Source organism: Choloepus didactylus, chromosome 1 (assembly GCF_015220235.1).
Source record: "Choloepus didactylus isolate mChoDid1 chromosome 1, mChoDid1.pri, whole genome shotgun sequence".
NCBI classification, from domain to species: Eukaryota; Metazoa; Chordata; class Mammalia; order Pilosa; family Megalonychidae; genus Choloepus; species Choloepus didactylus.
Genome location: NC_051307.1, coordinates 98,821,022 through 98,848,688, shown reverse-complemented (window position 1 = coordinate 98,848,688; position 27,667 = coordinate 98,821,022). Strand labels below are relative to the sequence as shown.

Below are 27,667 nucleotides of genomic sequence, written 5' to 3'. Positions count from 1 at the left end.
ACCCCAGCAAATCTCCCAATCTATCCCAGAAATTTCAAAAGTATTAGCTATATGGCACAAGTTCTGATATAAATAAGGAAATTCCAAAATCACAGACTGCAAAGAAGAGCCCAATTTCCTCATTTTATAGATAAGGAAAAGTGAGGGCTAGAGAGAGGAAATCACTTACTGAAGATGACACAATCAGTAATAGAGCAAGGTCTCAAGCACCTTATGAGATTATGGGAAAACACTCTATTTCCTGAAATAACTGGGAAACGTCCTTAACAATTCTTGGCTTTGTGGAGGCAGCCTTCTCATGGTCCAGTCCAAGCATTTGCCCCATGCATGGCTTGACTTCCTCTCTTCTTCAAACCTGCCACTACCATCTTCTTCCCATTCTATCCCCTGTCTAGGATTTTTTTTCTCAGCCTAGTTTTTGAGTAGAGCATGGTTTTTGCCCAGCCACCCACCTGGCTTTCCCCTGAAGACAAGCACACGGGCCTTTTCATCTCAGAGGTCTTTAGACTCATCATGACAGGGAGGCAAGAGGCAACTGAAGCAACAACCCCGAAAAAAATTTTAAAGTGCCCAGAATCTTACAAACTTTTGCCATAGTGCGTACTGAATAGTTTTCTTTCTAAGAAAGTATTCAGAGTTTCCACTTCTCTTGAAACTGAAGATGAACCCCCAGCTCTCTACTCTGCTCCATTCTTTAAGAAGCCTTTTTCTGTTCCTACCTGCCACCCCATCCCTCTATCTCCCGCCTGAACAATAGGAACATGCATTCTGGCTTCTAAGGAACAGTGCACCTATTTCACAAGAAAGCTGACCCTCCTGGGAAAGACTGGATTCAGGCTTTTCCTCACCTAATCACAGCACAAAAGGTAAGAACTGATAGGAAAGATCAGCATCGATAAGAAGCCTCCTCTTTGTTTGAAATCTCAAAGCCCATTCCCTTGCTCTTTTCAGTCTCTTTAAAAAGGCTCTTTTTGGTATCCAACTCATCATCAACGCTTGTTCATCAGCCTTCTCCATACAACCAATCATGGTGTCCTTCTACAGAAGCAGGGAACTAAGGGAACTGGCTGGTGGGGGGGAAAGGGTGACCTGCTAGGGAACTTCTCCATGGTCTCCACTTCTCTAGGAACTGGGGGAGAAGAGTTTTCTTACTTCTGGTCCAGAGTCGACCTTCCTCATTTTACCAACAGGTACCCAACCTCCAAGCCCACTCCTAAATCCTCAAGAGGATTACTGTTTAACCTTAAACTCCATATGCAGACTTAGAGTGGAAGTTCTCACATTTTCCTAAACTGAAATGTCCCAAACATCTCCCCGTCACGTCCCCTCTAAATTATCTCTCTCTTCTTTTCTAAGTAAAAATTATTAGTATACACATCAGATTGTAAAACCTCTTCTTTATTTCAATTACTCTAACCCAGCCAGGTAAGAACTTTTCTGTCCATACGCCCATCACGGTTGAGTGGAAGGACTCCGTTCTCTCCCAAAGGCGGAAGGCGGCTTGGGCTGCAATAAGCTTCCTACTGGGTCAACTCGACACTTTCCTAAGTCTACAGGAAACTATACTGAAGGCAGGAGAAATTTCTTTTAGTTTCCAGGAAAACCTAGCTTTTGTCCAGTTACAACACTTAAATCATTAGGAGCTCCATTCTACTCAAGAAATAGTTGAGCCAAAATGTTGGCACAAAGAATCACTGCTAGACCTTATTCAGATGACTTTATGCTGCTCCTCTGTCCACAGGGCATCCACTAATCCTATTTAGACAGGAAGTAAAACAAGGATTTTCAGCAAAAACATGGAAGGGAAGGGCAGTACCATGCCCTGAAATGCCCAGCCTTTTGCTGCTCATGTAACATCCTGCATATGTACCAATTTAATCCTTACAACAAGCCTCTAAAGTTGGCATTTTCTTCAAAGGCTTTAAAAAATAAAGCAAGTTATAAAATTAAGAGACGAAACAGTTTTGTCCCCATCTCATGGATGGGGAAACGAAGTCGCAGGAAGGATAAAGAGTTTGCCCAAGGGCACACAGCCACCAGGAGGCAGACTCAGCTCGGAACCTAAAGTCCACATTCTGCCTCTCTACCACAACATCCTGATTTTTGTTATCTCAGACAATGACACTCCTGTTTCCTCTTTTGTGACACTGCCACCTACCCTCCTTTCAGATCCCAAAGTACAAAAGCACCACAAATTTTGCCTACAAGGATACTGTAACTGAAAACTAAATCCTCCATGCTAGCCTGATATCCTGTTAGCATTTCATGGATATTAGCTACACCACAGTAATTACAATTGGCTAGTTACTGAGTTTCTCAACAGACAATATCACAGCTACCACTCTATGGTATTCGGAGAAAAGTGCCAACTTTGGGGTGCTTTGGGGGTCACTCCGGGAGCATGCGTTTATGGCTGTAGGAGGAAAGGAGAAGGGCTGTACTCGCCTCCAGACGTGACCAGGTAAGAAGAAATGGTGGGGGAGAGAAAGGGAGGGAGAAGCAATAGCTTCCTTCTCATATTTCTAAATGAACCATCAAGGTACAACAATAAATGATAAATTCCTTCATGAGAAAGAGGGAGACAAGACAACGAAAGAGAAGATAGGAGAGTTAACAACAAGCATACTCCATTATACTAAATGACTTTTCCTCAGTAGATCAACTCTGTAGGGTTCAGGAGGTATTTATTATAGGTTGGTGACAGAAGACAAAACTGGGGCTCAGAGAGGTTGCACAGCTTGTTCAACGTCACCAAGCTAGTCAGTAACAGTGGATAGACAAGGACCCAGGTTTCCTGATGCTTGGCCCAGGGCTCTTTCTGCTCACAAGCTTCTGTAGTGTTGCAGAGATTGATGGGAGGCCTCACTGGCTTAGGGGTTAAAAAAAAAAAAAAAAGATCTTCATATGTGGAAAAGGTTGGGAATGACTGGACTAAATAATTTCTAAAGTCCACATTCCTATAATTCCATAATTATATGCTGCAGAGAAGTGGAAGACTGGGAAAGGAAGAGAAGGCCCACCCTATACCCACCAAGGTATATACTTAAAACTCAATTCACCCACCGCCCTCTCAATGTCTCATGTGAACTGTGCACCACACACACATCCAATTTCAAGAATGAAAGCAAACTAGCCAACACCACTACCAATATTTACTGCACACCTCCCAAATATTTATCAAACAACTGTGTTTCAGGCAAGTAAAAACAAACAAACAAAAACAGATACAGGATAGCTCCTCATTGAGCTTTACCACAGTAGGAAAAGTCAGACCTTAATCACAAATAATTGCCAAGTCATAATTTAACCGCAATCAGATTAACTAGGAAATCTGTGCGGCTATAATGGCATTTTAGAGAATTTTAACCTTTTCCGAGCTAGCCTGGAAGTCTTCCTCAAGAAGTAACGATTTGATTGAACCAAGATTTTTAAGGGTGTGTGATAAGTGGGATGGGGCATTCCGGTATGCAGTGGGCAGGGACGTGGTATTTTCAAAGAATTGCAAGGCCAGTGTGGGTGAAACCAAGAGTGAGGGTATCTGAGGTTTGATATGAGGCTGAAGAGGTGGGAGACAGGGCACTGAGGCCTTCTAATCATGTTAGGGACGTCTGTCACAAAGCACATATTTAAGAAATATTTGAAGTGGTGGCAGGAGATGAAGCTAGAGATGTGGACAGGAGCTAGGATTCCCAGGGCCTTGTAAAATGCACTAAGGAGTTTGAACTTCATATGAAGAATGGTGGGAGGCCACTGAAGGGCTTTAGGGAGATTTTAAAGTTGACAACATGGAGAATGGACTGAAAGGATGTAAGATTGGAGACAGAAAACCTGGTGAAGAGATTACTGCAGCAACCCGGGAAGCACTCACCTGGACAAGGTTGAGAGAGTGGTAATGGAGAAGACAACGGAGTCTGAAGGTACTTAGGAAACAGAATTGAGAGGGCCTCAGTTCCTTTTTAGCTTTGGGGTGGAGAAGTGAGGGGGAGCCCAGGATGGTTACCAAGTTCCTGTCTTGGGCACCGTGGTGAATCACCGTGTGGACAACTGAGATAGGAGGAGCAGGTTTGGAGCACAAATTCACTTTGGACCTTCAATTTGTGGCACCTTTGGGTCATGTTGGTGGAAATGTCTAAGAGGCAATGGACAGGTCAGGGCTGGGACACAGCCTTGGGAGATAGCAGCAGAGAGACAGAAACTGATGCTTAAGATAGACCAGAGAAAGTGTGAAGGGAGAAGAGACAGAGCAGTCATCAAAGGTCAGGCAAAGGAATAAAAGTCCACCACTTACAAGGAAATTGAGAAAAAGGAAAAAAATCAAAAAGAGATTGTGGTCATGGAAGCCAAGGGAGGAAAGTGTTTAAAGAATGGTCAGTAAAGTTTGCTTTCTTTAAAATTTTCTTTTCATTGTTTATCTTCTCCTAAGATTGGGGAAACAGCATGAAGATGTGTTCTCCATTGTATGCCTATGGCTTGGCAGAGCCTGTTGCTTAAAGGCTCTCCAAGGTATCTGTTGATGGAATGTATGAAGAATGATGCATGATGCTTTGGGAAGGAACCAGTAATAAAGGAAATGTTGCAGATGAAGGGGGGACAGGAATAACACCAGGAGAGAAGGCTAAGACAGCACAGAAAATGGGATCCAAAAGACAGGAAGAGGGGTTGGTTGCTCTGGGATGACACAAAGATTCTAAGCGGGATCATTTCCCTTCAACCCTCCTCCCCAAGAACCAGAAATTATAAAATTCTCTCCCATTAACAGCTTCCTTTCAAAGTATGAAATTGGGGTCAAAATTGCCCTCTGCTTGAGACATGACTTTGGCAATAGTTATGCAAACTGAGGGTAAGGGCTGACTCCTCAGGGATGCTTCCGGTCTAAAAGCTTTAAAGAAAGGGAAGAGACTGGATGGAGTTTCTATATTGCACATTTGGGTTCCCTAATCCAGGATGTTCCCATTCTCATTATGATCTTATTGCAGAAAATCCATGAGTAAGTAGGTTGTGAATGAGGCTTCTCTCAGGATTCCAATTCCAACAGTCTGCATCATGGGCACCCAGGAGCTCAAGAAGTTATTTCTTCCCAATGACTGAGTTTGTAGCAGCATGCTTCAGTGCCTGAAAACAAGGCAATGTACAGACGTTCGCCCTTACAAAGCAGAGAAACTGACAGGGTTCTTTACTTCAAGAAATACTTTTCAAAAAGAGTCAAAGCACTAAAGAGGCAGATCCATCCTTAAGATTACATAAAACCCAATGCAATCTATACATTTTGATCTCAAAGTAACTATCTTAAAAATGCACTTGGCATCTGCCTTTTATGGAAAATTTTAAAAGATCTGCTCCCCATTCTCCACAATGACAGACTGCATTAACTATGCCCTAATTAAATGTCCTAAATAAGGAATGAAACCTATTGTGGGGAAGAGAGGGAGAAGCATGCCTTCCTAATTCTGCCCTAAATTTACTTAGCATCAAGGGCCCAGTTGACCTTTATGTGGCCTTCTATCAATCAATGAGCTGAGACACACCTTCTTACTTTCAAAATGAGGAGGCTGTGAGTTAAATGAGATTTCATACAAAGGACTTTTCAATAACCGTAAACCACAAGCATCAAAAGAATGTTTGCCCTGAGGGCTGCCAAGGAAGGCTGGTGATAGAATGAAAAGACTCTGCATCAGGAGCCAGAAGAACCATACAAGCAACTGGCTTCCTTCCAAGAGAGCAAAACCACTATCGTCTCCACTCTGCCCACCATCCTCTCACTTCCACACTCCAGGTTTAGTACCAACCACTGTGTGTACACCAGCAACAAATACAGAGCCTGGCATAGTGAGGGTGCTCAGGACATGTTTTGGAAAGGTAGGAGGGAAAGAGCCAGAGTGCCTAGCTAGGGTTGAATCCACCCTCTAACACTAGCTTGAGCAAGTTACCTAACTGCTTTCATTTCCTCATCTGTAAAATGAGGGTGGTAACAGAAAGACTGTTGCAAGGACTCAGTGGGTTAATGATCATAAAGTGCTTGCCACAAGGCCTGGCAAGCAGTGGGGGAGGCAGGGAGCAAGGGTGGGGGAGTGTATTCTATAAGGGCCCCCCCATATTACCATTATCATCACCACCACTTCTGTTTGAACTTTGGCAAGTCACTGTCCACTATGTGTTAAGTTTTCCCCATTAATAAAATGATGGGTTGAATGAACTAATCTTAGGAAGATCCCCACTGGTGTAACTCCTCAATAATTCTTTGAATCCTTTTCCAACCCTCTAAATCTTCTCTCTGACTCTGAGCTATATGACCAGCAGCAAGGAAGGAAGGTACATTACTTCACACAGCTTCAACTCCTCCCAATCTCAAGCTGGATCCCAAGTCCAGTGGTCCACCCAGCCAGCCCCCTTCCTTATTACAGAGATGGATTGTTCAGACTCAAAATATTCATCACAATACTCAAAGCTGTGGAAACAGCACAGGTGTGCGAAAGACACACTTCAGAGGAAAGAAACCAGAGAAGGGAAGGCAAGGAACAATCAAAAGACCAAAGCAAACACAACAGACCAGAAACACACTCTGCCCATGAGGTTATGATTTCGCGTCCTCCATCTAACAGCAATTAAGAAAACTTCGAACCACAGGCAGCTTTGAAGCAGGGAAAATGTTCCCTACCTTGAAGCACAGCCCTCTCCCAGTGACCCCACTTCCTCTTCAAAGCCAGGCAGGCCCACCCCATGGGAGCAAATGCTATGGAGTTAACTGCTTCAGATGCCAAGCACCTTTCTCAGGAAGCAGTAGCTTCCCCAATGTTTACCTAACCTCCACTATGTCCACAAGTAAAATTAGTGTTCAGGATCAAATCCTCTTTCCTTTCCGGGCTTCAGTTTCCACTTCTGTAAAATGGGAGAGGGAAGAAGTCAAGCCACCTAATCTCCAAGTCTTCTAGCAGCATTCAAATTACAGGATTCCATCTACAATTTCTACTTTGCAGGGGACAAGTTTTTTGTTTGTTTTTCTAATGAGGTTAAAAATAAACTTCATAGCTATCTGCTGTTTTCAGCCTGAAACTAGAGAGCTGTGTTCAAATCCTCATTCTACCATTAACTCTGACTTTGGGCAAATTACTTCAATTCTCTATGCTTCAGATTTCTCATCTATAAAATAAGGATAATAGTACCTTCCTCATAGGAGTGTTGTCAGGATTAATTAGTTAATATATGTAAATAAGGAATGATGCACTTAGAACTGTGCCTGGCACAGAGGAAACACTGTAGTGTGGTTATTATTTTCTTCAAAGTTGCACAGCTAGTTTTTCTACTCAAAGAGACAATATATTCAAGAGACAGCATGTTAAGGCTAAAAGAGACAAACACCCACAGGCACACACTTGGCTAGGAGGCAGGAAACCTGGGTTCTAGTATGAGTTGAACAAAAACCAGCTGTAAGATTACAGATGAACCACCACCCCTCTCTGGGCTTCAGTTTCCAGGCAAGACAGCACAAGGATTCAAGTCAGAGGTGAAAAACTTACAGTCACACTGTGTTAAGTTCAGCCTGCAGTTTTGGACCACATGGTATTTCTTTTAAATTTGATTTTGTTCTCAATAGTTAAAAACCTGGAGATTTCACATAAAAATTCAAACCTCTATCAACCCTGAACCCTTGACAGTGGTTCTCCAGGTGTGATTCCTCCATCAGCAGCAGCAGCACCTGAGAAGGTGTTAGAAATGCAAATTCTCAGCCTCTATCCCAGACCTACTGAATCAGAGACTCTGGGAATGGGGTCCAGCAATCTGTGTTTTAAGAAGCCCTGCAGGAGAGTCTACACACACTGAAGGACATCCAAGAACCAATGCAGTGGAGGATCAATCGGCAGGTGTCAGGCTGCAGGGCGCCCTTTAGATAAGAGGTGAGCGGTGATCTGCTCAGCACTGTACTGCTCCACTCTCCTGCATCCTGTCTCCGACACTGAGGACCAGTTGGCATTTACCAAGCAGCCAGCAGGACCCATCTGTGGTGGTTTGGAGCTGTATGCACCCCATAAAAATACATTCTTAAACCTAATCCATTCCTGTGGATATGAACTCACTGTAAGTAGGACCTTTTGATGAGGTTACTTCAGTTAAGGTGTGGCCCACCTCAGTCAGGATGGGTCTTACTTCTGTTACTGGAGACCTTTACTAGCAAAATTAAGAAGCTGAGTACAAAGGAACCTTGAAGAGAAGGGAGAGACCAGAAGACACTGCCATGTGCATTGCCATGTGACAAGCTAAGGACCAAGAATCGCCAGCAGCCAGCCTAAGAACACCAGTCTTTGGGAAGAAAGTATCGCCTAGATGATACCTTGATTTGGATTTCTCTTAAACCTCAAAATCGTGAGCAAATCAATCCCTGTTGTTTAACCTGACACATTTCATGGTATCTGCCTGAGCAACCTTGGAAACTAAAACACCATCCTTACCGCCTCATCCCTGGGGGGCCTCTGGCTCACCAGCTCTGATCAGCTGCACCACCTCCTTCTCACAACAGGATCATGGCCATTGGGCACTGTATGCTGGTAGAATTGTGTTGTTCCAAATCACAGACATAACCTGTATGGAAGCAGGCTGTGCACACCAAGGGCATAGCTGAAAGAACAAACTGTTGAGTTTTCTTTATTAATCACAACACAATCCACACAACCAGCTCTATTAAGAACAGCTGCAGCTGCTAAAAGGGTGATCTTGAAGCAGCCTGGAAAAATGCTTACAAGTTGAATACTCATAAACAGGCACGTGCAGACTTGTGACTTATTAGCTTGGTTGTTCTACTGATCCTCCAAACCAGAAATCCTCCTCCTTCCACATCTTGTGATAGGGTTGGGTCAGGAAGAATGTTTTTCGAATTAGCTTGATACAAAGAATTGGGAGTTAGCTTCAAAGGACTTTCCAGCTCAACCAATTAGCAACCTCGGATGAGTTAGTTAACCTCTCTGATCATCCATTTCTCCCTCTGTTAAAATAGAGATAATAATACCTGCTTCACCGGCTTGTTCTGCCAAGTAAATCAAAATGAGATCATGCATATGAAAGCATTTTATGTGACAGATTAAATAAATATAAAGGCTTATTATCATCCCATGAAAGCTGCAGTTGGACCCCAAAATCATCTAAGGTAATACTCACTATTTCTAGTCTAGGGCTATCAAGAGGGAAAATCAGAGAATCACCTGACTACAAAGGGCCTTTAGAGAACCTGTAACCTGACCTTTCTCTACTCCTACCTCCTCCAGACCCTGAATGTTATTGAAAAGACTTAGCCAAAAGGTCATCCCACCTGGAAAGCCTCCACAGGCAGGAAGTTCACTACAATCCAAGGCAGCAGCCCATTCCAGGTTAAATCTAATCTGAACATGAGACCATTCCCTCCTAACGGAGGCCAAATCAGACTTGCTGTAATTTAAGCAGCCTTGAAAGCAAGATCAGAATTTCTCTCTGGATGTTAACTTCTATTTCCCGACAGGCAAATTAACGGCTTGGGGAATTTGAAGACACTCACTCAGACTCACGAATTTCAAACAAAACCCCAAATGTCCAAGGCAACATGGCTACCCTTAAAATGCTCAGTTCAACTCATTTTAAACTGATCACCTTTGCCCTCCTGCCAGATTCTCCCTAGATTTATTAACTGGGTCTTTTGTCCCTTGTGTTGTTTACACATCTCAGCTCTGGGACTCTGCCATATAGAGAAACCTTTGCTCAAGCTGAACTCCCTATCTCTTTCTACCTTTCTACTTCTTCCATTCAAACTTTCCTTGATCACAGAACCTTGGAAAGAATTAAAAAAAAAAAAAAAATCTCAGATTAAGCTACTGTCTGATGTCACTCTTCTCCGATCACGATGCTTCCCTCCCTACTCTGAATTCCTGAAACACTTACCGCCCAGACCCCTCCACATGGCATCCAATCAGATATGATTTGGTGGTGTATTTATCCCCATTTGCCCCACAGCCAGAACACAAGCTCCTTCAATTCAGAGGCTGTGTTTCAAACCTTTTGGATCCCCACAATGGTCTATAAGGGCCAAATAAGCAAGCTGCTCAATCTACCTATCTGATCTGTCTCTTACAAATCATGCCTTGTCTTACTCCACTCCAGTATCACTGGCCTTTTCTTTGTGCTTCAAACCTGCCAAGTTTACCCCCCACCCCACACACACACGCCTTAGTGCCTTTGCACTTGCTGTTGTGTCTACTTGCACCACTCTTAAGTCTTCAGATGGTAAACTCCTTCTTATTTCTCCATGTCAAATTTCTCAGAGGCATTTTCTATCACTCTTTACTTCATTCTACCCAGTCATTGATAATGCTCTTTTATAGCACATATCCTGATTGATTTGTCTGCTTAAATCTTGTTGAATCCCCCAGAGAACAGAAGTCCTATAGAGGTAGCGACCCTGCTCCTCTTGTCCGCCACAGTGCATTTACACAGTAACTACCCCAGTGCCTGGCACACAACAGGCACTCCAGTATGTTTTGTGAATTTATAAATGAATGAATGAATGCTTATCACGATGCTATGAACACTGTAGATATTCAAATACGGTTGGAAGAAACAAAACCCTGAACAAGACTTTATACCAATTCTCACTACTGACTGGACTCAACTCATAAATAGTAATCAAGTCTTGTGTTGTTGGGGGAGGAAATATAAAAAATAAAAACACAAATTGAACAACAGGTCTCTATGCTAGCTATATTCATGGTAGTCAGGTCCCTAGTTATCTGTCTCTTTATCTCGTGCAGAGGGAATTCATGAAAAAGCACTTAAATGGACAAAAAACAGACAGCTGTTTCCTAGAGACAGGGCCTCACATAATGCCATAATTATGAACATCCTTAAGAGATCACTCAAGCTGGCAAGTACTTACCCTGGTCCATTGTAAACACTGTTGCAGACCCTAAGAAACAGTCAGGCAAGGCCTTACAATGAAGACCTGGAAAATGCATATACAGGGCACATACTTAGCCATTCTGCGCACAGCCATCCTCACCCACTATTTAACATCAGCTCAGGGGGAGAGCAGAAAAGCCTGAGGAGGAGGGGATGGTTAGAAAGCTGCTACCCCCTTGCCTTGTCCAAGAATCTAGCACCACCACAGCAACCCAAAACAAGATCTCTGGGAGCAGAATACCCTATAAGCTTTTCACAGGCAGTGCAGAGCAGTTGAGGACACTCTACACCTAGGTTGTCCTGTTCTACAACTTACTCTATGACCTCAGCCTAGGCCACATCACCTACAAGGGTCTCAGTACTGTCACCTGTAAATGAGGACTAATATTTCCTACACAACCTTTCTCAAAGCCCTGTCCCAAGAATAATACCATACAGATGTGAATATGTATTATAATTTATAAAGCACTGTGCAAAAAGTAAATCACTGATTGCAAATAACAGTAGTTTGTAATAATAAAGAATTGCTACACTTTGGAATCCAGAGCAGACATCTGAACACTTGGCAGTTGACTGCAAGCACATCAAATGCCTTAATGGGAAAGATCACCATGCCCTTTCTCTGCATTCTGTAAAGCCCGGAGTGTGGGCATGAGGGACAGAGGGCCACAAGTGCCCTGGATGGCCGCGGAAGAAAAGTGGTGTCCACGAGAAAGGGAACACTCCCAGGAGTCACTGCTGGCTGCTCCCTGTCAACAAGCTACAGCAATCACTTTGGACATTTCTTTAATTGACCTAGGATCGTTTCAAGAGTATTATTCATGAAAAGTGGAAAAAACTGCCCCCTACACCTCTCTGCCACAAAAGGAAGTGAGATCAAGATTTTCTTGACTCCTGAAAGGATGATATAACAGAGCTTAATGGAATAGGAAAATCTGAATAAGACAGTGTTACAAAGTGCCTATTCCTTAAATAATGCCTGAAATAAGAAGCTTCATCCAGAAAACTCTTTCAAAGAGCGAATCAAGTCACTTAACACTTAGTGAGCATCTTCAGTGTACATGACTCCATACAAGCCAGGCACTCTCTAATCTACAGCATGGGAAAGAATGTGCTAAGGGTTATAAAAGGGGACCTAGAGTTAGGAGAACACAGAGGAAAGGTAAACTTTTTTTTCTCCTTGCAGAGATGTAGGAATGCTTCATGAGTCAAGTGGCATTCCAGCTGGGAGAGGAAGGGGAAGCAGAGATAAGATGTCAGAAGGCAGCTGTAAAAGCTGGGGTTCTTGCAGAGATAAGATGTCAGAAGGCAGCTGTAAAAGCTGGGGTTCTTAACTGTTTCTATGCCATGGATCCTCTCGGCAGGCTGGAAAAGTCTTGCACAGAACAGTATATTTAAATGAATATAATAAAATACACTGGATTTCAAAGAAAACCAATTATACAAAATGTGTTTTAAAAATAAATTTGATAAAATAATGTATTAAGAAAATCTAGGAGCTAGTTTAATATCCATCATAATTTCAAAGCAGCAAATGATATTTTGAGATATTTACAACTATAATACCGAAATGAAAATATCTGTGATCTCTACTGTCAACAAAAATGAAGATATTGCTAATACTACTATGATTTGTAACCTACATTTATAACTGAAGGAAATGCTACATTTCAGTTAGAGGTTAACAAAAATAAAGAACTTTTTTTCCACTTAAGTCCACAGACTCCACCTTATCATTTGCATGGACGCAGGTTACAAACCTCTGGTGGAGAAAACAGCCTAAGCAAAGAAAGAAGGTGAGAAATATAGGCTGAGTTATGTTAGAACATGCAAGGAGATGGCATTGAAAGGCAGGTAAAACCCTTAGAAACCCACCTGAGTGTTCATCACCCACAATTATTAAATCACAGAAGGTGCTCCTAGATCCAGAATGATAACTTCTTTTGGAATAAAAGGAAATGAATGAAAAAAGCTGGGAGACCATTCCACAGGTTTCAGGTTATAGCTCCTCTTTTAAAATATGATAGATGACAGCATATCGTTAAATTTTTAAACAGAAAATTTTTCCCCTATGTAAAACTGTATACATGTAAACATGTGTGGGTGTGAACATATGTATAAACAAAGATGTCTAGAAAAAACACAAATCAAAGTATTAATAGTGATTAGAATTTGGGGTGATTTTGCTTTCATCTTTATATTTTACATAATTGCAAAATGGACAAAAAAAGAACCAAAATAGGTTAGGAGACTTATTCAGGGTAATACACAGTACAGAGCAGAGTGGGTACTAGAACTCAGAAATTTCCTTGTACTGTACTACACAAAAAATTTCAGATTCAGTATTAAATGCACCTGAACCCATGAGGTAGGTCTAATTATTAATCTCATCTTACATATTCAGAAACTGAGGCTCAGAGTTCATTAAGTGACTTGTCCAAAGTCACACAGCAAGTAACTGGAGAAGTAAGGGTGAGACTTGGGGTAACCTGCCCTCCTGGGGTCAGAACACTGCCATTGTTTAAAGCAAAGGCTCAGGCATCAGCCTGCCCTTGATTAAGTCCCAGATCTGCCACTTACTTGCTGGTAAACTTGGACAAATTTCTGAATTTACCCAATCCTGGGGCTCCCTGTAGTACTGGCAAGGATGAAATGATCCAGTGAAGTAAAGCCATTACTACATCTGCCATGGAGTGAACACTCAACAAATGGTAACAAATACCATCACCATGCGAATTCACTATGCCTCCCTTCTCTTTCCAAGGTAGAAATTCCAGTATTTCCTTCCAACATCCAGCAGACATGTCTAATCATGAGGTTCGACAGCTTAGTTCTAGTCTCAAAAGTGAACCGGGATCATGTTCATTGTGCTTTGGAGCAGCTCTATTAAATGAAGAATGGACAGTATTAAGACTAACACAGGACTGGATGTAGAAGTGCTGAGCAGTCAGTTTGGGGATCTCTAAGGATTTTCATTCAATAGGTCTGAAATGGGACCTGAAATTCTGAATTGTTAAAATGCTCCCCAGAAGAGTCTGAAGGACTAACATTCAAGGACAAGTTCTCCGTTTGACAAGACAAGAGGAAATCTAATGGGCCCAGCCTAATCTCAAACTGTGCATTATCCAATGGGTAGCACAACAAGCATTCATGGGAAGACCCAGGATCATCAAGTTCTAGGGTTCTTCTGACAACTGCCCAGAACCATGTAGGAAGAATGGAAACTGACCCAAACTAGCAACAAAAATAAATATTCAGAGGGATTTCCCCACCCTAGATACATGACTTTTTTCAGAACTGGAACAGATTTCAGAGATTATCTTGTCCTTTATATAGACACAGCACATTAGTGACAAGAACTCCAAGGAACTTACCAAGTACTTGGAGGCCCACAAAGGACCAATTCACAATAAATTCCCTCAGTAAACACTGTTGGGTTAATTCATTAAGAGAAAAGCAGCCTTCAAACACTGGAAAGGCCAAGGCTTCAAAATGACTTACAATGAGGATACAAAGTGCCTAAAAATACAGTAGGTTCAGCAGCATTCAGAAGCACCACACCAGAAGTTTAGAACTTAGAAGTGGCCCCATGGTATTTATTGGCTGGGAGGAGACAATAGTCAACAAACTATTCTCCTGGAGTTAGTGGGCAAAGGATATCGGTAAAGGGTCTCCAAAAGCTCTTATGAATTTCTCCAAGTTTTTGCTCACTATTTTATCCTCAGAACCCTGCACACTGCCTGGCAAAGAGTAAATATTCGGTAAATACTTGTTGAATACATGAAAGAGAGAGAAAGACAGACAATGATAAACCTAGCCTGCTCTTACAGGCTAAGCAGGCTACTGAGTGTAGCATTCCCAAGGGAATGGGGCCTTTGGGTTGTTTGACACAAGAGTTATGTAAACTGACTGCCAAGAGGAAATCTAATGCATTTGTGAATACTGGTAAGGATTCACAAACAATGGAACAATGGAAGGAACATGAGCTTTTGAGTCAGATATACATGGGTTCAAACTCAAGCTCTGTCACTTACCTGTGTGATCTTGGCACAAACACTTTACCTCTTTGAGCCTCAGTGTTTCATCTCTAAAAGGGGATAATAACATACCTACTTCACCTCCAAAATAGACATAATGATACTTATCCTTGCAAAGTCACTAACACAATGGTCAGTAGACAGTATGTGCTTAACAAATGGCAATGCATATAGGAATTAATCATACCCTCTACAGACAGACCCAATATCCCTAATTGTATTCCACAGTTCTTTCTGATGCCAAGCTGAAGAAACAAGTTCAGCTTTAATCCACCAGAGTTTCTAATAAAGCACATTTCCTTGGATAAATAATAAAATCATGTATACATTCCTTTTCCATTTACAAAGTAACTTCACACAACAATTCTGACATGTGATATTACTGTTGATTCATGTTTACTAGACGGGAAAACTAAGATCACAGTCAGCAAAAGGTGGCATTTTTTTCAATCAAAAATTGGAATAGGTGATTGTTCTAGTTTGCTAATGCTGCCGTAATGCAAAACACCAGAGATGAAGTAGCTTTTATAAAGGGGGTTTATTTGGTTACACAGTTACAGTCTTAAGGCCATAAAGTGTCCAAGGTAACACATCAGCAATCGGGTACCTTCACTGGAGGATGGCCAATGGCGTCTGGAAAACCTCTGTTAGCTGGGAAGGCACATGGCTGGCGTCTGCTCCAAAGTTCTGGTTTCAAAATGGCTTTCTCCCAGGATGTTCCTCTCTAGGCTGCAGTTCCTCAAAAATGTCACTCTTAGTTGCACTTGGGGTATTTGTCCTCTCTTAGCTTCTCCAGAGCAAGAGTCTGCTTCCAATGGCCATCTTCAAAATGTGTCCATCTGCAGCTCCTGTACTTTCTTCAAAGTGTCCCTCTTTGCTGTAGCTCCTCTTCAAAAGTTCACTCTCAGCTGCACTGAGTTCCCTCTGTCCATCAGCTCCTTTATATGGCTCCAGTGACTCAACTTAGACCCACCCTGAATGGGCAGAGCAACACCTCCATGGAAATTATCCAGAGTCATCACCCACAGCTGGGTGGGGTACATCTCCAAAGAAACACTCAAAGAACTACAATCTAATCAACACTGATAACGTCTGCCCACACAAGATTACATCAAAGATAATGGCGTTTGGGGGACACAATATATTCAAAGGGGCACAGTGATCTTATTACGGAACAAAATACTTGAACTCAGACTGCTCCAGAAGCTACCTCTGATGCTACCCATACTACACTAATACTTACAGCTGAAATCAGAAACAAATCTTGGAAGAACAGGGAATAATTTCATGTTTCTTAAAGCAAAGCACCTTCTCTGGATTTCATGCCTCTACTTTTAATAGTCTCAAATAAGAGAAAAGGAACAGGTTATACAGTCAGGCAGCCATGAGTTTTAGCAACATCAATACCTTTTATTCACCATGTAACCCTGAATATTATTAACTCCAAATTTCAACGTCCTCATCTGAGTAATGGGAAAGCAATGCCGAACCCTAAAGCTGTGTGAAGATTAGTTAGTGACATTGCAAAGGGATCAGTAAATGATAGCTACTCTAATAAACATGCTGTGGTGCAGACCAGTTGGTCTGTAGATTAAACAACTGCTCATCTCCTTCCTGCCTCTTCTAGGTTCTGAATACCCCGTTCTGCATCTGCTCAATGGGGACACAACCAATCTCCAGCCGACCTCACCAGGGAATGAAGATAACAAAAGAGCTGGCAGAGACATTATGCAAATATCAAATATTATTAAAACATTAATGAACTCTGGCAATTTCCCTGAATTTTGATAAATAGTGTTTATTATGCACTGCCAGCCTCTCACACAATCTGGGTTCTCAAATATTAACTAGATAATAAGCACAATCATTCTCCTAAAGACCAAGGTGTAGAGAAACAAGTGTGAGTCCAGGTGATTCCAGCTAACACCTGCCTCCAAAGGAATCAGAATCACTGTACAAAAGACAATGTCAGGACAAACCGTGGAGACCACGGTCTATGCAGAACCCTGCTCTGGTAGGACAGTGGGGTTTCTTGCTGGCGAGAGGTCACTGATTATGACATCTGTCTACCACCACTTTACTCTTCTGCGTAAAGTTGCCTCCATACTAGACAAATCCCAACGCCCTCGGAAGCTGGGGGCTTTGCCCAGGCTAACAATCTTGTACAGAAAAAGTGATTGCTCTCCCCACCTCACCAACTGCCTGAAAACGGAGGCAGTGTTTCTTCTGCTATTTTATTCTGTGTTAGAGGATAATGTTTTTAAGCTGCTGACTATCCTCAGGTGCAGATCAAGCAGAGGTAGAACAAAGCCCAGAGGACTCGCCCCCCACAATGCCCAGAAATGAAAGCCTGCTGCCACTCAATGACACCTTAACATGGCAGGGTTCATTAAGACACCTCATTCGCATATTCATGAAAGACCCAAGGCTGTGGCAAGTGAAACAAAGTGCACAGGAAAGAGATTTCGTTTTTTAAAACAAGGGAAAGTCTGCTTTAGAAAAAATAAACCCACACAGGGACCCTTGCTGTTGCCAAACCCTCACTCATCTAAAGCAGCCAGGACCTCATTAAAGAAAAGCAAGGAACTCACAAATGAATGCAGCACCACACACAGGCAAGCTCATTTCACCATCTGCCTTCTAGTGTCCAGAGGGGCAAGAGGTTTAAATGACACACTCCTGAATTTTTTCTCCTGCAGTTGGAACTACCAAATTCCCAGGGAGCAAGGAAGACTTCTGTGGCAAGGTCAAATGGGTACAAAGGATTAGAAGCAAATTTAGTTTACTTGTCAACACAATGCCACCACCAATGACATTAAACACATGTATAAACTAAGCACCCTGGAATAATTTATCCTTCATATCGGAATAAAGGTTTTCTAATTCAGTGTGTCAGCTGTGCGTTTAGCATAGTTTTTAATGAGCCAGGCATTTAAATGTACTCCTCCTCCATCCTCCCATTTTCTGATCCATGACTATCCTGACTGTTCATGACCCAGTGCCTTTTCTAGTGAATGACTTAGGAAAGGAGACATGAAAACTGATATACAGGCTAAAATAATATACTGTCAGACTTCCATTATTTATGGTAAAGAGAAAGGCCATGATTAAGCAACTTAAATAACTGCCAGTGAGCCTTCTCTGTGTGTCCCCACCTTCCTGACAATAATTGTGCTGGTCTTCAGATCTAGAAGACTTGTAACCTTGGTAAGTTCCCCCAAGGAGCTCCCTTCCACCAGGTTAGGGATTTTTTTTAAAAAGGACATTTCATTATCTAAATAGTTGAATGATCAAAAATCTCAATAGAGAACTTGTCAACCCCATACACAGCCTAGGATATTCTTGGGGAGCATAGAGCAAAAGGTAAATCAGCCCCAAGCCTTAATATGTTTCACACAACTTCCCAAAGCTTAACTACTACAGTTGGCCTCCCATTTCAGTTTGTGTCACCCCCACCTGAGCTGTGGGGGAGACAAAAGTCTAGAGAGAAGAATGCAACCCAGGACAGAGCCAGCAACAACCAGCTGAATAGAAGTAGTTGGCAGAAGGAAAGCAAAAGCTGCTTCCTCTGTGGTCAAAAAGAACCCTTCCAATCAAATTGTCCACTATCTGGAAAATTAGCTGAAGAGGTATTTACGGAGCGCGCAGAGGCACGCGCGTTCGGGCAGCGCTACACTCGAGTTCCGGTTCTGCTGGATGTTAACGACCCGGCCACGTACTACATGACAGCCACGGGGCCACTGGCGGAACCCGCAAACTGCACCCGAGGCTGCCACAGCGGGCACTCGCACTACACCGCAATACCAATAATCCCAACAGGACACCTGGGGAGGGGTTCGATCTCGCAGGACTAACTTAATTATTTTCCTTTACACACAATTCAACAATCAGTTTAAGGATCCGTAGTTGCCCGGCGGGGGAGTCTGGGTGACGGGCATATTTTCTTCCCACCGATGTCTGCCGGGTTCGAAACTCAGGGAACCTCTCTCGGCCAGCGCTTGGAATAAATACACAAAGGGAAGGCGCCCGGCGCTCCTTTAGGGTCAGAGCTCTGAGAGTGGACATTTTCGAAGAGGGAATTAAGAATGCCGACTTCAGCAAGAACCCGGGAGAAGCAGCGGAAACGCTTCCGATCGCTTCAAAGGGAAATCGATTTGTAAATCAAAGTTGCAGGAACTCCGGGCGCCCAGCCTACTTCAGCGGTTTACTCTGGAACACCCAACAAGTTTGGCCACCGGGGGCTCGGCATGACAGAGCCGCGCCGCATGATTAAAGAAGCAACTTGTCGCTCGGGCTCGGAGCCAGAGCCCCAAGCTGTCTTCCGCGCCTCAGGCTCTGGAGAGGACCCGAGAGCTGGCAACGGGAAGGCGCACGTCAGAGCCTCAGGGAGTCAAATCCCTATAGGCGCCTTGTGGTCTCACCTGGACTGCGCTCAACGTTGAGTCATTTCACTACCAACACCTCACCTGCTCACGAGACCCCGGCGGGTGAGAAATTAACAAAAGAGCCAGCGAACGAGGAAAAAAAGGGACCGAGCGCAAAGTATAGTAACGAGGGAGAGAAGGCAGCTCAGCCCGCGACGAAGAAGGGAAGGGGCGGAACAGAGACGTTATACCCCAGGCACAGGCTCCAGGAAAGAAACCACGGAGGAAAGAGGGCGCGAGAAAGGGGAATAGGTTTTCTACCCTTTTCCCACCACATACCCACACCTCTCCCCCTTTCTCCTCCTTACCCAGCATGGAAAAGATGAAATCCTTGGCTGTGTGAATCTCCAGCGCTCTCTGATCGTCGTATTCCCGCTGGTCATGTTTCGTGAATTCTTGGATGAGTTTGTTCAATTCCTCCACCCGAGCTCCCGACCTGAAATCCAGCTCCGGGAACGAAGGCTTGTTGTTACAGCCCAGGGAGGCTGTCTTGCTGGCGGTAGGAGCCGCCATCTTCATGCAAAACGCGCCGAGTAGCAGCTCCGCGGCGGCGGCAGCACCCACCCGCGCCCCCTACCCCGCCCCCCTGGGCCTCCTCCCCTCGTAGGCTCCCTGGCTGGGGCCCCGGCCCGTGGGCGGGCTGGCGGGCGGGCGTCTAGGCGGGCGGTCCCTGGCTCGGGGCGCTCCAGGCGTCCGAGCTTCGGGAGGAGCTGGACTGCAGCGAGGGTGCGTGTGTGGCCCCGACACCCTTTCCTCCGGCCTCACGCCCGCCGCGATACTGCGGGTCCCTGCTCTCCCCTGGCCCTAGCTGGCAGCAGCGACAGCTGTGGGTAGCGCCAACCGGAGCCTCTCCCCGGGCGAGGAAAGTGAAGTGGAAACAATGTGAAATTCACCAGCTCTGAAATCAACAAGCTGCCGGCTCCCGTGCTACGGAGCCAGCACCAGCGTCCCCATTTAAAGGGACAGCGCACCTAGTGGAAAGAAAAATAAATAAATGACAGAGGTCTGTGCGTCTCTGCCACTTGCCAATCTGTACTCTGGCAGATGCGCGAGGTGTGGGGCGTACTCTTTCTCCACCTACACCCCTTTGGGGCAGGAATTGTTAAATGCATTCAAAGAGAAGGGAGTCTCCCTAGGTCTGATTTTAAGGGCGGTGTCCTGGGCGAAGATATTGAGCGTTTCCATCGCTATCCCAAGAACTCCACTGCCCTTAGATGGTGAAGGAACCCGCGTCAAGGAATATGAAGCCTATCTTCTGCCCTTTTTTTGCATAGATTGCCAAGCATTATGGGATTAAGCGTATCAAAAAAGAGAGTGCCCCCCTGACACGGGTAGACGCTCCCATTAGCCACTAAAGTAGCCTTACCTTTACTCCAGATGATTAATTTTCCTAGATAACAACCTATTCAACTTGAACATATAATGAATTAATGAATTCCAACCTACCCTTGTATAAAAATAGGGAAACAGAAGAGTAAGCCTGGACGGGGTATGGGGGGAGGGGTAGGCAGTATGAATTGCCTCAAGTTCCAATGAGTGTTGAATGCTGAGGTGAAAATTCTCTCATTCAGCAAATCGTTTGAGCACCCACTATTTGCCAGGCACAGTGCCAGAATCTAGTAGATAATGAAAAGCCAAAGGGAAGAGTTCCTGCAGTGGAGGTACACTCACATGACATGGCAGATTCCATCTAAATCACAGATGTTTAGACAGAATAGGATCTCAGGGGTGTTTTTAGTGGTTATAAAGTATTTGACTCAAACACTTAGGCAACCCACCAACTCTTAGAAACAAAGGTTAACTTCTTACTTTAATTCTCCAAAACCATCTCTTCTCTAACCTACAGTCCCTGGTTTAGATCGGGTCTTTTGCATTTTTATCTGGGTCTCAAGGCCAAGAATACAAACTTTTGTTAGGCCTGGAAGAAAGTCCAGGTTCTTCCATGTCTTCCCCTGTAAAACTGTTATAATTATTCCTATCTTTAAGGATTATGTGGTAAAACAGATTAAAGCACAGAGTACAATGCCTAGCATAATAAGTCCTTGATAAACGTTAATTATTATCAGCTGCTGCTATTGTTGTTATCAGCCTAATTCTTTCTCTTTTCCAATCTATTTCCACATTTTTGCCACAGTGATCTTTACAAAACATAGTTCTGGTCATTAACTCCTCCCTGGATTTCCTGTCCTCTTCATTTTCTCCCCCAACCTTAACCCAAGGCCAATTTTGTACCTGTTTTTCCAGAAACTTCAGCTGTGATCCTCTCCATTGTACCTTTCAGAGCCTTTCATAAGGCATTGATCCATTTTGACCTTGCCTTATCATTGCTTATACAAATTTCAGACTATGAGATCCTTGAGGGCAAAGATTACATCTTATTCGTTTCTGTATTTCCCACTGCCTGGCATGAGGGTCCTCTGTTTATTGAATCAAGTAATGAGTGAAGAACCTTGGCAAGGCCGGTTAATTTCTCTTACTTCGGTTTCCTACTTTGTGAAACAAGTTTTCTCATCCACTCAATATTAAAAAGGGAGGTTACATGCTCAAAAAGTGCTGGTGGACCAATGAGGAAGCAACTTAAAACTTTTGGCTTTTACAGTTCTGCTGTGATGCGCTGCCTCATCCTAAAAGGGCTTCACCATTACCTGGGCAGTGGTATAAACTGTGCAAGTGGTCGGCCCTCCAGCACAAACTGATCCATTCCTGTCTGTCAATGCTTCTCTGCTATTCAACAGCAAGCATCTGAGAGACAGCTGGCTGGAGCAGAGTAATCCATTGGATCAGAAGGATACTAGTTCACCCATGCAGGCAACAACCTCCAACCTCCATAGTACAGTTAGAAATACTTTGGACAAAAAGTCAAAACACTTTTTTTCATAATTTCCAAAAGCATGAAAGAGCTATTGCTCTTCCCTTGCTTCTACCTTTCCTTGTAATGCTTACATTCATGGAGAGAAAACAGGTAATTAACAAGAATTGCTCTGATTAGGCCTTAGCTCTGGGCCTGTGGTGTTTTGAGTGAGTGTTGAAGAACAGTCTCTCTGTTCTACACTGTGTGTTCCACTTTCCATCAGACACATCAGAACTGTGAATCATTGGCGTTCAGTGAAACTATATTTAGAGAATTTAGCTGAATAGTAAAAAATAAGTACATTTTATAGGATCTTATAGAACTCTGATAAGATGGTATAAATATCCCTCATTGAATTGGCAAAATTGGAAAGTGGGTCAGAAACCATAATTCCCTGGATTGTTCTCTTGGGAGCCTTTTTAAACTCTGGGCCCAATTAGACTATGGGCTCCTCAAGGGCAAAAGCTGTGTCTTTTCACTTTTATAATCTCTGCCTTTGGTATAATTCCTTGCTCATTGTATGACCTTAATTAACATGTGTAAATGAATGAATTAATGTCATCCCCCAAAGTCCAGGAAGGCAGCATTTAAGCGATTTTTGCTGCAATTAAATATCTCAGTGTAAACTTGTTCAACCCAGATTAGCCCCAAGACCAAAGAACATGGCCTGGCATTGAGTTACACATGAGTTTAATTAGGGACTTAAAAAACAGGAGGTGATCCTTGCCGATGGCGGCAGATCAGGAAAGTAAATTCAGCATTCAGCAGGGAGAGAGAGAGCAGACTGCCAAGGAGGGGGCGCTCACAAAGTTTTGTAACAATGGAGTTTCTCCCGAGATTTGGTTACAACAGGATCTCAGGAGACTGGTTACAACAGGTTCTTGTGAGATTTGGTTACAACATAGTCTCCTGAGATTTGGTAACTAATAGCGATTAAGGGAGGGAAGTTTTAATACAGTGGGGAGGGGCCTGTTGACCTTCAATGTCTTTCCTGGTCATGTAGGCGGTGCATGCAGCTGAGGGGGCGGGGCTTTTGGCCCTGGGTCCTCACAAAGCTTTCCTTGGTTTCCCAACTATCACTCAGGAATTGTTATAAATGAGGATATTTCTGCTTGGGTTTAACCAAATGCTTCTATTTTCATACTTTTTCTTTGGGTATAATTTCTATGAGATGAGAAGAAAGGTGGAGAGAAAAGAGAATAATTATCAGAAAATGTAAAGAGTGTCTGAGCCTTGTAATAAAAGTACATATTTCTAGAATTTTGACAAATGACTTAAGCAAAGGCAATGGAGCCTACCATCAAAATAAGCACTAACACAGGCCCTTCCTTCACCTGCTCCTGCAGTATCCAACAGACCAGAAAAATTCCCCACGTTTCCAAACTGCTGTCCCACTTAAAGGTAGAATTTGCTCCCTAGCTTCCACCACCAAATTTTATCAACTTGTGAAAGGAAAGTTCCTATTGCTTCTCTTGAGGTGCTGGTTTTTAAATACAGCTCTGAAGTTTCTGTGGCAAAGTCTCAGCCATGAATAACTGGACTGTACAGAGCATGTATTAAAAATAGCAAGCACCACATCCGCATGATGGAATAACAAATATAATTTTAAACAGATTCTCTGCTCTGGCCAAGATTTAAATAGCAGCCCAGGTTATAAAATCTGGGCTTCCTGGGCAGATGGACTTTCAAGAGAAGTCTAGCATATGAAATTGGCCCAGGTTTCTTATGATTTGAAAATGTAGGCAGGAAAAAGAGGCCAATGTCAGAGACGTTGGAATGTTGAAGGTAGAGATGTGGGAGTTAAAGCCCATTCACCTCTCTTATTTTACAGATAGAAGTGGCATACAGAATGGGCAAAGAGACTTTCTAAGTAGTAGACATGGTGCTATTTCTATCTTTCACACCAACTTCAAATTTAGTAAGTATTCATTGTTTCCAGAACTGCAATTTGATGTTACTAGGTAAAGCAGAAAACATGCTTTTTCTTTATATTTCTTTTGATAATATTTAAAATTATAATAATTGAATAGGAAAATCATAATAACAATAGCAGAGATGGTAGCATCTTATTTCCATGAGAATTTCATTACTGTCATAGTTAACTTCCCATAACCTTGGCTTATTCAATCTGCAACAAATGGTCATCGATTCCAGACCCTCAGGAGGGCCATGGAAAATGCCATCAAATTCGACCAGAATCAGGGTAAAACAAAAAGAAGAGAGTAGCCTTTGGGCAAAATGCATGCACTGCACTTGAAAGTTAAATCTCAATAAACCAAGAATTGCTGACATTCGGAATTACTTGGCTACTGCTTTTTCATGACAGTAGGTGGACAGTAGGACTGCAGTTGAACCTCCTTGGAACTTCACAGACAAAGCGGTTCAGGTTCACAAACTCCTGCTTGTGGCAAGTTGGGCAATTCTGACTTTGGTGACAACAGACAATTGAAATGTTAGTGAGGACCCCAGAGCAATAAGGATAACCCTCTTCACTGAGAGGATTCAGTTCTCACACAGTGGGCCCCAAGTGCAGACCTCCTTTTCTGTTACATCCATGCAGTTCAGAGAGCCTTTTTCACACCCTTTCTGCCAATGATCTCCCCGCATCTTCCCCCATAAAGCCAAGGTCCCTAGTGGTCTAGCCATTCATTAAACTGTAGCAATATAAACCTTTCCATCCAAATCTGTCATTAAATTCTCTGTACCTGCAGTAGTCAGGGGTACATGTGGTAAGAAGAAAAAAAAATCTAGGAATGGAGATAATAATAATTATAAATAAGTCCTTACAATGATAGAGCACTTAACAGTTCAATAAAGCCACTTATCATAAAAATAAGCTTATTGCACCCTCACAACCTCTGACTAAAGTACTTTAGTCAAGACCCTTATAATCCCGTTTTAGACGCAAACAAACTAAGGTTCAAAGAGATGGTGATTTTGTGATGTCACCAGCTAGTAATTGTCGTCCCTCAGCTTTCTATTTATTTTTATTTTTTTTAATCTTCATTTTATTGAGATATATTCACATACCACGCAGTCATACAAAACAAATCGTATTTTCGCTTGTTTACAGTACCATTACATAGTGGTACATTCATCACCCAAATCAATCCCTGACACCTTCATTAGCACACACACAAAAATAACAAAAATAATAATTAGAGTGAAAAAGAGCAATTGAAGTAAAAAAGAACACTGGGTACCTTTGTCTGTTTGTTTCCTTCCCCTATTTTTCTACTCATCCATCCATAAACTAGACAAAGTGCAGTGTGGTCCTTATGGCTTTCCCAATCCCATTGTCACCCCTCATAAGCTACATTTTTATACAACTGTCTTCGAGATTCATGGGTTCTGGGTTGTAGTTTGATAGTTTCATGTATCCACCACCAGCTACCCCAATTCTTTAGAACCTAAAAAGGGTTGTCTAAAGTGTGCGTAAGAGTGCCCACCAGAGTGACCTCTCGGCTCCTTTTGGAATCTCTCTGCTACTGAAGCTTATTTCATTTCCTTTCACATCCCCCTTTTGGTCAAGAAGATGTTCTCCGTCCCACGATGCCAGGTCTACATTCCTCCCCGGGAGTCATATTCCACGTTGCCAGGGAGATTCACTCCCCTGGGTGTCTGATCCCACGTAGGGGGGAGGGCAGTGATTTCACCTTTCAAGTTGGCTTAGCCAGAGAGAGAGGGCCACATCTGAGCAACAAAGAGGCATTCGGGAGGAGGCTCTTAGGCACAACCATAGGGAGGCCTAGCCTCTCCTTTGCCCAGCTTTCTATTTAGATGCCATTTCCTGCAAATGGCTTTTCCTGAATCTCCTCCACCCCCACACACCCAAATCTAGGTCAGATAGACTACTAAATGACTCTCTGTTGCTTTTGGAAGACTATCATATGCTTTCTCGCACTGCATTGTAGCTCTTTGATAACTTATCTGTCTCCCTTACAAAAATGTAAACTCTGTGTGGGCAGCCACTGTGTCTATCTTGATCCCAGATATATCCCCACTGCCTAACAGTGGGCCGAAAACACAGTAGATATTCAGTAAATGTTTGATAAATGAAAGGTTAAATGAATGACTCAGGCTCCAGACCCAAGTCTCTCCATCAGACCTCACTAACTGTTGTGAGCAACCATTGGGCATCCATAATAGCCCCAACAATCTCTTACATTTATAGAGAGCTTTACACTTTACCCAGCATTTCACATTCATAATCTGAACCCAAAACTTGATTCAAGTTCCATCACTACAAACAAAGCCTTTTGTTCCTCTTCTCTCTACCTTAAAATCTAAGCTCAGATCATTTGCTGAATAAACCTTATGACAAAATGACTTTAAAAAAATTAATTCTAAATTGACGACACTTCCATCTTTAGGGGAAACCCAGTCTACTTGATTTCTCCACATAGGGCAAGAAATTGCCTTAACCCTCTTTCTCTATGAATGCCTTATCCCCATCAGCTGTTCTGGGGAAACTATGGGGCCCCCATGACCAATCCCTTGATACTGTTACACCCCCCTGTAACCCTTGAACTTCTCGAAAAACCCAGCTCTAGGTCCTCCACAGCAATCCATATCCTACCCTGTATGTAGCTTGGGGACTGGACTGTGTGCAGAGGATAGGGCTTGATGACGTGTCATGCGAAGACTGGAAATGTCTGGCTTGCCTTGTTGTATTCAGTTAAAGGAAGGGCATAAAAAAATGATTTATTTTGGGGGTGGAGGAGGGTGCAGAGGGTAGAATCAGAAGAGATCCTGGCAGTTACAGAAAGAAAGGCTTCAGGTCAGTATAGAGAAGCATTTTCTCACAATCAGCACTGCTCTGCACAGACTAAGTTGCCTTATGAATTAGTAAACTCCCCATCATGGGAAATGCTCAGAGACATGTAACCCATCTGTCAGGGTTGTGCTGGAGGAGGTCCTGAGTTGGTAAGGGCTTAGACTAGATGACCCCTGAGGTGTCCTTCCGCTCTGAGAAGCTACAACTCCACGAAGCTTTTTCAGTTAACATAATAACTGAGAACTAGTTTCCTGTAAAGGCACACCTTGTGACAGAACTATTTTCTGCACTCTAAACACAGTGTGTTTTATATCCTTTTTCACATAAATGCCCAAGATCAAGGACTGTGTCTTTTCTCTTTCTAGGCTTAAAAATATGTATTTCATTGTTTCTGATTTTCCTGCTGCCCTCCTCTAGCAGGCTATTTCATTTCACCTAGTAAAAAAGAAGTTCTGGGGTAGGGGTGCATACCACAATCACCACGCACATATTCCACACCCCAAATCCACATTTAGAGATGCTCTTGGGTAAAGAAAAGAAAGTCTCCTCCTTTAACAGCATTGTCCATTAATTTACACCCTCATTTTATAATCAGAGAAGCTGGGTCTCTGAGCAGACCTATAAAATTGATAAGGGAATTGTAAGGATGCCTGTTTTGTTTTCT

At 43.1% G+C, this 27,667-nt stretch overlaps 1 protein-coding gene across 2 annotated transcripts in view; it reads right to left on the bottom strand.

The window, feature by feature from the left end:
- The window catches only part of MB21D2 (Mab-21 domain containing 2), a 135,399-nt gene extending 115,450 nt beyond the window's left edge, over nucleotides 1–19,949 (bottom strand). Inside the window, exon 1 of one of the 2 annotated variants that reach the window (XM_037838219.1) lies at nucleotides 19,684–19,949. In XM_037838219.1, the coding sequence (XP_037694147.1) occupies nucleotides 19,684–19,894 (211 nt within the window). In that variant the 5' untranslated portion in view covers nucleotides 19,895–19,949. The remainder of the gene's footprint in view (nucleotides 1–19,683) is intronic. The other variant, XM_037838229.1, reaches the window with a different exon arrangement.
- Between the last annotated feature and the right edge of the window lie 7,718 nt (nucleotides 19,950–27,667).